The sequence below is a fragment of the Protobothrops mucrosquamatus genome, unplaced genomic scaffold (genome assembly GCF_001527695.2).
Source record: "Protobothrops mucrosquamatus isolate PMUCROS unplaced genomic scaffold, P.Mucros_1.0 scaffold995, whole genome shotgun sequence".
NCBI lineage: Eukaryota > Metazoa > Chordata > Lepidosauria > Squamata > Viperidae > Protobothrops > Protobothrops mucrosquamatus.
Genome location: NW_015387233.1, coordinates 348651 through 361915, shown reverse-complemented (window position 1 = coordinate 361915; position 13265 = coordinate 348651). Strand labels below are relative to the sequence as shown.

The following is a 13265-nucleotide window of genomic DNA, read 5'->3' as shown; positions in this document are numbered from 1 at the left end:
ATATATATATATATATATATATATATATATATATATATATATATATATATATATATATATATATATATATATATATATAGTAACTTGCTTACAAAGAGAATTCTAAGAGTTCTCACATTCTGTTTAGCAGAACAATCAATATTGCCCTTTCCATTTTTGATGAAGGTCAATCTTCAGTGTGGTATCTCCAATAGAGTCGTTACTATAATAAGAATGTAGTATCGAGCCAGAAAGTCTGGTGTTGACATTTACTCCAACCTTATAAGGAACATGACAGACATATGAGAAGTTTTTCGTGGCAAGCTTCACTTAGATTAATCAAGGTTTTAATTATAATACTAAATGAACTGTTCAGTTCATTCATTGTCTTAATATTAGAAGTTTCTTGTTTTAAGGTAATTTTTCAAAACATTTTATAGTAATTGTGTCGTGATAGAAATGCAGCTTAATATTTTAAACGCTTCTGATTAAAAGAAATACTTCTGTGTATTCAACTTTCACTGTAGCATGAAACTTTAAATTGCAGCTCAGTGAACTGAATGAATTAAATTAGTGAATTGAAATGGGTTCTGTCAAATTCCCTGTGTCATGTGCCTTGTCTTGTGCATTGATTCCTAAGCAAAATTGTAATAGAATAATGTAAAAAGCTAAATATACACAAGGACTGAAATAGAAAAGTATACACTATAGTGTACTTCTCATTTTTTCCTGTAGTATTTAAAGGGATCTTGGGATTGTTTTGATTTATTCTTGAAAGAATTCTAAGGCTGAGTTCACATATAGTATTAAATCTGGATTTTTAATTATGTGACCAGTTTCATACATAATGTTACATCATAATTTCAGAGGTCACAAGCTGAAAACAAGCAACCCACCTTATAGCTAAGCATCCTATAAGTTGAAAACAAATACATCACATTAGCCTACAGTATAGCATTAGGTATAAATCAGCTCAATATGAAGTTTAAGCCGATTTTATGTCAAGTTTAGGAATTTGAACTACAGTCCATGATTACTACAACATACAGTTTCCAAACATAGCTATTTAATAGAAAATCTCCCTGAATTAAACTTACTCATTCTAAGAAAGGTTCACAGCATGAATTTGAGAAACTGTCCAATTCTAGCTGCAAGTTTTAAAATGTGGGCCATGTAGTATAAATCATTTCCCTAGTTGCTTGTGGAAAATATTGATAGTGATGAACATCTTTCATTTTTTAAACCAAAGGAAGTTGTCTTCTTTTGTTATTTGTTCTCCTCTGTCTGCCTGAAATGCTGAAAAGAGACACGCACAAGTAGGTGACTAATAACGGCTGAGGCCTTAGTTGCATGATTGCCATATTCTTAAATATTTTATCCTTTAATGGTAAGGGATGTGTGTACCATTATACAGCTCTGTAAAAAAAAATGCATACGTAAGCCATAGTTTTAAAAAGCTTTACTGTTAAGAAATAACAGTGAAATCTCTAAATTTCATTGCTCCCACAAGCTCTTCCAAATGTTTTCATGCTACCTTCAGTTTAAAAAGTGTTAAGATGCATTGATGGATAATTGCAATGCTGAAAGGGCATAATGCTTATTCAACATATTTTCATACCAATGTATCCAAATTTGCACCCATTAAATCAGTACTTATTAAGCTTTCTTTCATTCCCCAAAAGTGCTTTGACAGAAAGTCCTGTTTACCCAATGTAGGTAAAACACTTTAAATTAATTTAAATGTCCTGCTGTGATTGGGTAATGGATTCATGTGTCAATACCCAAAGGAAAACCATTGTTACCCAATTTGGGGTAATCATCCAGGTTTGGGAAGCACTGCATTAAAGGATAGCTAACTAGCAAATATTACTCAAATTCAAGAAGAAAAGTCAATTTATGGTTAAACTGTACATAATGTGAACTATGCTACTTAAAATCTACCTAGGAGCTGCAAGTTCTTTTTCTTAAGAAAAAGACATGTTCATTCAAGAAACAGATCAGCACTGAAGGAGAGAAACCTTATTCTGAGGCTATTTGGTTAAAAATGGGAGTTTTTAAGGCAAATTGCCTTTAGGGAGAATTCAGAACACGGAGATGTCTTGGACCAAAAATATAAGGCAATCTATATACTATTAAAACTGTTTGATTGTTTGTAACCTTCAATTGGGCAAAAAGTACATCATAGGACAACAGTTTTTAAACCAAGGCTAACCTATAGAATGATCACAAAATCTGGGTCCTATTACTCCCATGGAACTGAAACTTGGCAAGGTTGTGGCTGCTTCAGTATCATTGTGCTGCTGTGTTGCCACGATTGGCTGAGGTCATGTGATCATCATGAGTATATCCTTGACATATTTTCCACCTTCCTCTGACTCCTGTACCCAATCAGCTGGCAGTAAGGCCCAACAGGAGAATGAAAATTGGCTGCTTTGGAACTGAGGCTGAAATTTGAAATCTTTTAACAGCAGTGGAGGTGAAGGAAGGACGAGGGAATAACTTTTTAGGGAAGGTTGTGGAAAAGGTGGTGGCCTGGCAGCTTTATAGGGTCCATCATGAAATCGAGATTATCTGGACCCCTTTCAGTCAGGATTATGGGACAGAAATGGCATTGGACGTTCTTGTTGAGGATCTTTGATGATAGCAGGATGGGGGTGGTGCAACCATCCTCACTCTCCTTGATCTCTAAGCGGACTTCAATACTGTCGATACAATCAATCATGGTATCCTTTGGGGCAGCTACAGGGGCTGGGACTGGGCAGCACAATCTTCTGCAGGTTCAGCTCCTTTTTCCAAGGCCAGTCCCAAATGGTGTTACTAGGGAGTGAGAGGTCCTGTCCCCAGCTGCTATCTTGTCGTGTGCCATAGGGCTCGATACTCTCTCCACTCCTTTTTAAAATCTACATGAAGCCACTGGGTGAGATCATCCATCACCATGGGTTGAGGTATCATCAGTATGCAGATGATACTCAGCTTTATAGTTCCACCCCTGATGATCCAAGTGATGCTGGGGTTGCCTTCTTGCTGGCAAAGAAGGCAACCCCAGCATCACTTGGATCATCAGGGGTGGAACTATAAAGCTGAGTATCATCTGCATACTGATACTTTGCTGGCAAAGAAGGTTGAAAACCACTAAGATACGTCTCCCCCACCCAAGCACCCTCCCTGAGCCTTGCTGCATCTTCCTCATATCTTTACACCCCCCACACACACCTTCATGCCCCTTGCAGCCCTTCCCAGTGTCTCCTTCGTGCCCTCCTCCACCTGGCAGCAGCCACTTATCTGCCTGCCAACCTGCTTGCAAGCCGCCTAGGACTTGGCAACTTCCTGTTGGCTTCTCCACTGACCTGGTTGTTAGAAGCTGGCAGAAAGTTGTGTCGCCTAACAACCATGGGATTACAACAGCAACCAGGACTGTAGTTGCACTTTTTGACTGCATCGTTTTGCAATGGAAATTCCAGTCCCAATTGTAACTTGAAGACTACCTGTATTCATAAAATTTCAAGTCCTACAATAAGTGGTGTGTAAAATCGAGCATATATATAATGCTCAGGCTTTGCTAGTAAAACAATGAGGTAATATTTGGGCATTCTGGTTTCACACACTCATAATCATACTCCTTAACCTATTTTTTCACATCCTTGGTATTCCTTTTTACTCAATTCTTCTATCTGTACTTCCTTTGTACTTGGTGCTACCACCGGTATCTTTTTATGAGTTTCCGTATAATCTGAGATATTCATGCCTGGAGTTAAGTCTGCTATAAAAAATTCCTTCCAAAAACATGCTATTCCTGTTGAAGCATTCCCAACTCAAGTATCTTGCTACAAATACATTACAATAAACAAGAACCATTCCTATAGAAATTCAATGACCTTTGTTAAAAGATATCATCAATAGGAAATGTCTGCTTCAAGCCTCATCTAAAAGTTTATTAAGACAGAAACTCACTGGATTATTTTAGGATGATTGTATGATGGGTAGTGGTATTGCTGATGGTGGGTTTTTAAAATCTTCTGACGTGCAAAAGAGTTTCTTAGGAAAAGTGCCATAGTATTGTACTTATTGTTAATGTCATGAAAGTGCATCTTTCATATAAAAAAGACATCCTGTGGAGATACTATGATCATACATCCTAACTGCCCAATGTTGCTAAGATGTTAAAACAGAAAAGATGCAGACTACTGAACCTTAGATTCATGTTCTCTAGTCAATGGGAGATGGAGAATTTTCAAAGGGTAAAGCCCATTTTCCTGAATGTGTTTTCCTAATGCAGTATTTCCTTCTAAACTAAAAGCAAAGGCGTTAACAGTCCTGATATAAATACAAAGGCATGCCAGCATACTGGAGTAAGTTTTTCCACATTAAACAGTCAGTGACAACTAGCATGCCTAGGCTTACATTTTCTCTAATAGCATTGCCTTAGTCAAACTCTTGCTAATAGCAGTAAGTAGAAAAGATCATCTGTTCCGTATAAGTTGCTCTTACTACCTTCCAATGGAATTTGCTGCTTGGTTCCTCTGACATCCGTAACCTCACAGTGACATTCAAACTGTTCTGTAGCTGAGCTTTTAACTTGAAGCTCTTCAAACTGCACACAGCTTGATCCAGTTCTTAGTCAAGTCCCGCTTATTCCTATCTTCAGTGGTTTCTTCAGAGCTTTCTGCTCCAGTTGTTTTTCAAACAGTTGCAAATTAAGAATGGAATTCCAAAGCCGAGGAGAGTCCTGTGCAATTCCAGAGAATGAAGAAATATCCAACATTCCTCAAACTGCCCATGATAACTATGCGAAAGAGGGCGAAAGAGCTGTGTCAAAGTTGCAGCGCAGGCATAGTGACATAAAAGTATATAAAGAAATATGTGACTTCTATGCAAAATTGTAAGTTTGCCTTTTCAGTTGATTTGGGACCTGGGCTAATCTAATTTCTTCAAGCATATTGACGTTGATGATCATATGGCTGAGTGATTATACCATGACCCAGTAACAAGGTTACTGTGTATTAATCTGGATATTGCATGTACTGTATTATGTAATATGTGTATTTGTTTCTGGTTCCAAAACTAACATCCTTTAGTGGACTCCTGATATTCTCTTTGGGTATATTACAGTCTACAAATATGAAGTGGCAATAGTCTATTTCTTATATAGTATGAAATACTTGTCTGCAATGAAAATATTTTTTCTAAATTCCATTGAAAATTCCTTATTTGGACTAACTAGTGTAGAAATAGCTGTGCATCCTAATCCTTTACACAAAGAAAAAATATATGTTCATGTGGCTCATTTCCTAGTAAATATGTATCATATTGAATCCAGGCAGAAAAATCCTATACATAGCTACTTTGAAATGTTGGACTATTTCCAGGGAAGTATATATAGAATTGTTGTTTTAAATTGTAATCCAGGCTATTTTTAGCAGAATATAAATTCCATTGATCAAAGTGAACATTATCTCTGGGGAAAAAAACCTGTATCATGCTCTAATAGCATAAGCTACATTTTTCAGACTTTCACAATAATATTGCAGTCGAAGTTTACTTTGAAAGAATTTTACCTTGCAAAAATGGTAGGAAGCTGCTGACGTGCATTCCACTTCATGAGTATTATAGAGGGATTGTTTTGGAAATGCTGGCAAAATTCAGTGGTATCTGAAAATAAACTATTCTTCAGCTGTCTCAATCCTGCATGGTAATACTGTGGTTACTATCCAGTGTACTTCACTTAATGCTGAATGTGAGACTTGCAGTTTCTTAGATTACAAACTGTTTTTAGTATAGATCCTCCGTTGCAAGCATGGTGGGTTGTTCTGTAGTTAGAATCAGAGTGTTTTACTGTGGATTCTAATCTATGTTAAGATAACATTAGAATGCTTGGTACTTCCCAAATTATTTATTTGTATTTGCAGTGAGTGGAAACTGACTTGAGTATTCTTCTAAAATGTTAAGAATAACTTGTACAGTCATCACATAGGAATGTGGAAAAATTTAGATAGCTTTTTGGCCCAATCAAAAGCTACTTAAACAAATTTTTAACGTTTTAGATCAGATAATTACATTGCGTAGATTCAAGGGAATTTCAAATTATTTCATGTGTGACAGTTTTCCTATAGTTTAATTAGTTGACCAAGCTTATGAAATGTGCTACATACACTGAGATGTCAGAATTTGGATTTCTTTAATTCATAAAAATACGTTGGAGAAAGCTACAAAATATGGACAAAGGATACATACCAATTGGATATGCTAACAAAATACCTGTGCATATGATTTTCTAATTTGTTCCTGCATCTTATACTCTGAGGAAAAGTATGAGCTAGATTTGTGTCACACAGCAAACAGCTCAAACACTGATGCATTATTTGGACAGAGTATAATCGCAATACTGTTTTATCATACATAGCATGTTTAAATCAAAACTTTGATAGGTTCCAGTACAATCTATAATGTTAAATAATTGCTCAGTTAAAAAATATCAGGACAACTACTGCTTTCATCCACTTTCCAACTTCTGAAAACGACCATAATCATTGTGTACCCTTCTGTGATTACCCCATGCCACTGAGGGAAAAAAACAGAGGGAAAGAAATGTGAAATCTCTAAGCCAGTGATGGCGAACGTTTTAGAGACCGAGTGCCCAAATTGCCACCCAAAACCCACTTATGCATCGTCGGGTGCCGGGTGGGTGTGGCCCATTGGGTGGGCGTGGCTGCGGTGGTAACAGCAGACTGTTCAATCAATTAATTCCAACTTTGCGAGATCTTTTTTTTCCCCGCAAGAAGTTAAAATTGATTGATTGATTGAACCTTTTTTTTTTTTGCACATGGCGGTGGAGACCTAAAGCGAAAAGGTTTTATAAAACCCAGCTGAAGGCCTAGGACTGGGGCGACGGCGCATGTGCCCACAGAGAGGGCTCTGAGTGCCGCCTCTAGCACCCGTGGCATAGGTTCGCCACCACTGCTCTAAGCCGTACACATCTTTTGGTCCATAAAATGAGGACCCAGATTGTTGGGGCAATATGCTGACTCTGTAAACCACTTAGAGAGGGCTGCAAAATACTGTGAAGTGGTATATAAGTGCTATTGCTACTGCAGTTCAGTGATTCTTTAAAACAGGGCCATGCCTTAAGACAATTCCAGCAGGGAAGGAAGAGCAGGAGAGAACATCCTTCCAGGTTACCTTTGACATCTCCAGGTTTCTTTCCCGTACATAGCAAGGATTTCTATGAGAACAAAGCTTCCCTTTGACTCCTTCTCTCCTTCAGCTGCTTGGTCTGCCTTTGCTACCAACTTCTGGTTTCTCAGTAAGGAGCCAATGCTAATTGAAAAGGGGGTTTCCCCACTGGCTTTAGGGTAGGCCCAGCATTTTACAGATGATTACCTTTCTTAATAAAATCCATAGAAAAGACTTGCCTTGTTTTTTGCAAAGCTGAAAAAGCCTATTGTTGCAAACACATGATCATCCGAGTTAGGTTCTCATGCAGTTCTCTTTTGTTACAGCAACATGGCCAATGCTCTGGCCAATGCCATGTGTGAACGCTGCCGAGGAGGCTTTGCACCTGCAGAAAAGATTGTGAACAGCAATGGGGAGCTGTACCACGAACAGTGCTTTGTGTGTGCCCAGTGCTTCCAGCAATTCCCCGAGGGACTTTTTTATGAGGTCAGTTTCTTTTGACTGGTTGCTTCTGCCTTTAGAAGTTACTCCTTGTTCCAATAGTTTGTTTCAAATATAGAAGATGACACTATTGAAATCAGGTAGAGTTCAGTGATCTAGCTTGCTTTGCAACCACAGTGTCCTCTGGAACATCTTATATAAGAAACCTCAAATTTATTATCTGATAATGCATTCTGGAAACCAGTTGCTAGCCTCACATAAGGTCAACCTTCACCATCTTGCTTCTCTTTTGGAGTGCTGGGCTCATGACTGCTGGAATTCCAAGATAATGTAAATCTATTTATTCTTTCAATAGTATCACCATTGACTGTGATAGCTGTGATTTTAAAATTTTCCAGCCTTAATACCGCTAGCAACTGATGTTCAGAAAGACTGCATTAAGAAAATACTATGTATTCATTTACCATGTGTTAAATTATCACAGTTTTTGTACTGAGGTTTTATCTTTGTAAGCTTTCTGGAGTTACCAAGAGTGAGTTGGGCAGCCATGTACATTTTTATAAATAAATAAATATTTAACAACTTCCTTCAACAGCTTAAAATTACTCCTTCTCTTTCATTTCAACTCTACAACAATATTGTAAAATAAGCTAAATCTGGGTTGGGGTCTTCTTGTGAGGGTCATGAATGAACATGGATTTTAATTATGGTTTCCTTGATTAACCTTAGCACTTCATTCATATCATCAGTTATCACTTACAAAATTGGTCACGTATAGCTTTTGTTTAAAGGACATACAGTGCAGCAATGCACAAATGAATAACTAATAGTAATTTTCTCATAGCTTAAATCTTGGTGCCAAGAAATCTGGAGTGACAAAGAAAGGGAATCTAAGTTAGTACCATACAAGCAAGGAAGTTCAAGGAATTATACCACTCAGAAAAAATTATGCCTCTCACATTTATCATTATCATGAAATTTAATGAATGGTAGGTCAGCTACACTTGTTAGAGATATTTATAATAGCCCTGATACATAAGAAAATTACAATCTAGAATAGAGGATTAAAGTAAAAATACTACCGGTATTAGCTATCTACAAATGCTAACCATGTAATATTTTTTAAAGAGAGATTCAGTTTTCAAAAGGATTGCAGCATTTCTTGTTTTTCACCTTGTCTGGAACTCATCTTCAATTAATTTTTAAAAAGAGTCATTTGGGGTATTGTGCTACAACCTGAAAACATATTCAGATGCTTTCTACAAGCTACTGATTGTTATAAGACACGGTGAATCATAGAGATGACAGGAATTAAAATATAGCCCTGATGGAAAATTTTGCAATGGTTTGTTACTGTCAAAATATTTCTGCTTACCTTGGTCAGGATAGCTTCCTAAAGAAGAGGTGCTGTTTCCTGAACTAGTACAAAATGATTGTACCCAACCAGCTGAGACAGATTAAAGCCAGTTTTAAATTACATAGGCTGTATAATATTTCTGCCATGACAATGGAGCAGCACTGTTGTTCATAATATGAAATTTTAAGCAGGCTACAAAAAAAGGATGGTTTGGTTTTGGTTTAACCAATGAATTCCCTGACCCAGAAAGAATTCCTTGGTTTAGTCCAGAGTTTGCAATCTCTTCCAAAGGCTGGATAGTTTTCTCTGGCATTTTCCCAGAGGATTTGCCCATAGTATACAGAAAGATCTCACCTTCAAGGATGTTGAACCATATTTAATGGTTTCCTTTCTTTTGGCCCAAACTAAGAATGTATATTATTATTATTATTATTATTATTATTATTATTATTATTATTATTATTATTATTATTATTATTATTATTATTATTACTACCACCACTACTACTACTACTACTACTACTAATTACAACACTTTATGCATTGATAGCTCTAATACCTTACAATTGAGTATTCCATTTGAAAGACCTATAATACAATCCTAACAAGATTTGTTTTATTGTGTTAGTTGAGGGAGTACCTAGATATGCATCTCTTTTATAGCAACTTGAGATACAATTTTTCCTTAGGAATCTGTAGTATTGAGAGCCTGGACATGCGTCAATCTCAAACAAACTTCATTGCAAAAATAGGTATTTATAATAGTCCTTTAATATTTTTAGAAATCGATAAAATGAAGTAGACATTTCCAGGAAATCAGGCATAATGAGTCTGCTTAGAAACTCCTTAGAAAACATGCTTATATTCATCCAAATTAGCATATAGTATTTGAACTATACAGTCCTTTTTTAATTCCTGCAAAATAGTCTTACCATTTAATGCTATAGTAACGCATGAAGTACTTTATCCTTCTGCTTCCTTACACATTGCATTTTTTAAATTTGTTTTTATTCTGCCTTTATTATTTTTATAAATAATTCAAAACAGCGAACATATCTAATACTCTTTTCTCCTCCTATTCTCCCCACAAAAACAAACCTGTGAGGCGGGACTAGAACTCATTATTCCTTGGACATGTGCCCTTGTAAAGTACTTGTAAGTAAGAGCACTTGTCTTATAGGCCATTTTGATTAAATCTTACATCTGAATACTATACCAGTATGCTCTGGGATAGTTACTCACCAAAAAAGAATCATAAACTATTTAGATAACTGAACTTCAGACAAACATTTTTTGTAAAAAGAAAAGCTAAGAATCAAATTCAACTATACATGCCCACCAATTTAACTGTGGTTTTGTTTTGACAGTTCTTTGGTATTGTGGTTAAGGTGATGGCCCAGAAACCAGGAGACTGAGTTCTAGTTCTCCCACTAAATTTTTCCTATATTTAAGATGTTTAGTTTGGTTAAATGTCTCTCAAGCTTTAAACTGCTGCTCTATGCCTGGTAAATTCACTGTACATTTTCATGCTTGTTAATAAACATGCACTGAATTGCTCGGGTTTGTGGTGGTAAACTTCAGCAGAACTCTCTAGTTGAGTAGTCATTCTTAATTCATTAATCTGAAAATATTCTTTGCAATTATCCAATTAATGCCTCTATATAGAATTAAATAGGAGCAATTGCCATTGAACAGATTTAAGTCCCGAGAAGCAGAGCTCCTGGAGTAATAGTGGGATAGAAACAAACAACAAACAAATACATACATACAGTACGTATTAGGACTATCCATAATATCAGGCTGTCTGATATAATATTGTCATAGGAATGCCTTATTTATTTCACACCTACTTCAAAATAACTCTGTTTATTCTGGTATTTTTTCACATAATTTGGAAAGAAGGTGACGTTCTCTGGGGCAAAAAAAGACCTGACATGAACATTTCCATCTTTCCAAAACCTTGCCCGGGGCTGCCTTTCAGGAAATGTAAAGGATAGAAGAAATATATGGCTAACAAAATATGTTTCCTGCATTGAACATTAAAACAGATGTCCATGATAAGAATAGCTCTTGATTTGTGCCCGGATGTAGATCATTTCATCAAAAGCATCAGTCATTCTTTACTTACGTTATCATGCATACTATATAAGTGTAGCTTGCTCAAATATAAAATCATATTGGAATTTCTCTTATTAGAAACCCTAGCAAGTCAAAGGCTATAGCTATGGTAAATGTGAAAACATACTTACCTCTTCTGATAGCCTGGCCTATTTGTCTGTTTTCAGTTTGAAGGAAGGAAGTACTGTGAACATGACTTTCAGATGCTTTTTGCCCCTTGCTGCCATCAATGTGGTGAGTTTCTGAAAAATATATTTTATAAAGGTCTAATAGCCTTTTATAAGAAGAGAGAGATAAAGTATACATTGTTTTAAAAAGAAAGCTGAATAGTTATAAAAAAAACAAGGCATACGTCTATTAAAAAGGTTTCCTGTTGTTGTCAGGAATTACACTTCAGCCTCGGTAATTCCACCCTGGATCTGCAAATGGAATTAGAATCTAAAATATATGAAGACATTGGTTGGGAAGGGCTCTTCTCAGAATATGACCATATGCCTGCCCCATTGTATTCATCCAAGAACAGTCATATTAAACACTTTTCCAGACTCAGAATCACTTGACATAAAAACATTTGTTCTGTAATAAAACATAGACGTGTGTGTGGACAAGAATATCAACCTTGCTGTCAAGCAAAATCAAGCTTTTAATAGCAAGTGCCACACAAAGTGCACTAACCAAACAGGTGGTAAGACAATAGGGGAACTCAGGCACCACACAGGTTAAGTAGAAAGTAAACACAGGGTCAGTCATAAAGGACTCAAATGTCTATACACCAATGAACAGCAAACAAGGTGAACTAGAAATTCAGGTTAATGAGGGCAGATATGATATTGTTGCCATTACGGAAACATGGTGGGATGAAACCCACAAATGGAACACACAGCTAGAGGGATTTAAATTATTTAAAAGAAACAGACTAAATAAAAGAGGAGGTGGAGTTGCTCTCTATATAAGTAATAACTACATCTCTATAGAAATAGAGCACAACAATGATGAAAACTGTCTTGAATGCATTTGGGTCAATATAAAAGGGAGAAAAAATGACATTGCCATAGGTGTATACTATAGGCTACCCAACCAAACAGAGGAAATAGAGGAACTTTTTGCTAGTCAGCTAACTAAGGTATGTAGGAAGCTCATCACAATAATAATGGGGGACTTTAACTACCCTGACATCAACTGGGAGACAAACTCTGCACCAAGTGAAAGACAGCTTTGTCTCCCAAAAAGTAGAGAAGGGAACTAGGGGATTAGCCATTTTGGATCTAATTCTCATGAAATGATAGAAGGTGTTGAAGCCACAGGAACCTTGGGAGGAAGTGATCATGCAATATTGGAATTCAACATTATGAAAGCACAAGCAATAGAACACAGTCAAACTAGAGTCTTGGACTTCAAGAGAGCTAATTTCAGTAAACTTAGAGAGGGCTTAGGAAGGATTCCATGGATGAGAATCCTCAAGGGGAAAACAACTCAAGAAGCTTGGGAAATTTTGAAAAGTGAGATTATAAAAGCCCAATACCACCAAAGAAGAAAAATAACAGCTCTCAAAAGAAACCAGCATGGCTGCATAAAGAACTCTCTGATAAATAGAAAGATAAAAAGGACAAGTATAGAAAGTGGAAAGTGGAAAGTCAGAATATCAGCAAATAGCCCAAGCCTGCAAAGATGAAGTGAGGAAAGCTAAGGTTCATAATGAACTAAGGCTTGCGACCAAAGTCAAAAATAACAAAAAAGTTTCTTTCAACATGTAAAAAATAAGAAAAAAGTGAAGTCATGTATATGAGATGGGTGGCTACATAAATTCAAATAATAAATAATAAAAACTGATGAAATTTTTAACAAACATAAGTTTTTTAAAAAAGAAATCTGCCATAGGCTATATCAGTGGTGGCGAACCTATGGCATGGGTGCCAGAGGCGGCACTCAGAGCCCTCTCTATGGGCACGGCGCCGTTGCCCCAGTCCTAGGCCTTCAGCTGGGTTTTAGGCCTCCGCCGCCGTAAGGGAGGAGACTGGGGGGCTGGCGGAGGGTGGTGTGATAGGTACGGTTAGTGGGAGGGGCAGGTATGGCGGGAGCAGAGGACCATATCGGGTTTTGGGAGCACGCACACGCTACTTACAAGCTTGTGGGTGCTCCGATCCTCAGAGCTCTGCTCGATCTCCAGGGACCTTAGATCCTCCGGCCCGGGCCCATCGGC

General features: G+C 37.0%; 1 protein-coding gene across 3 annotated transcripts in view; it reads left to right on the top strand.

Annotated features, from left to right (window-relative positions):
- Window positions 1-13265, top strand: part of LIMS1 (LIM zinc finger domain containing 1) — a 45904-nt gene that overhangs the window by 9468 nt on the left and 23171 nt on the right. For 2 of the 3 annotated variants that reach the window (XM_015819826.1, XM_015819825.1), the window contains exons 1-3: window positions 4576-4858; window positions 7476-7635; window positions 11233-11299. In XM_015819826.1, coding sequence (XP_015675312.1) covers window positions 4680-4858; window positions 7476-7635; window positions 11233-11299 — 406 coding nt within the window. In that variant the 5' untranslated portion in view covers window positions 4576-4679. Of the gene's footprint in view, window positions 1-4575; window positions 4859-7475; window positions 7636-11232; window positions 11300-13265 lie in introns of those variants that run through there. The other variant, XM_015819827.1, reaches the window with a different exon arrangement.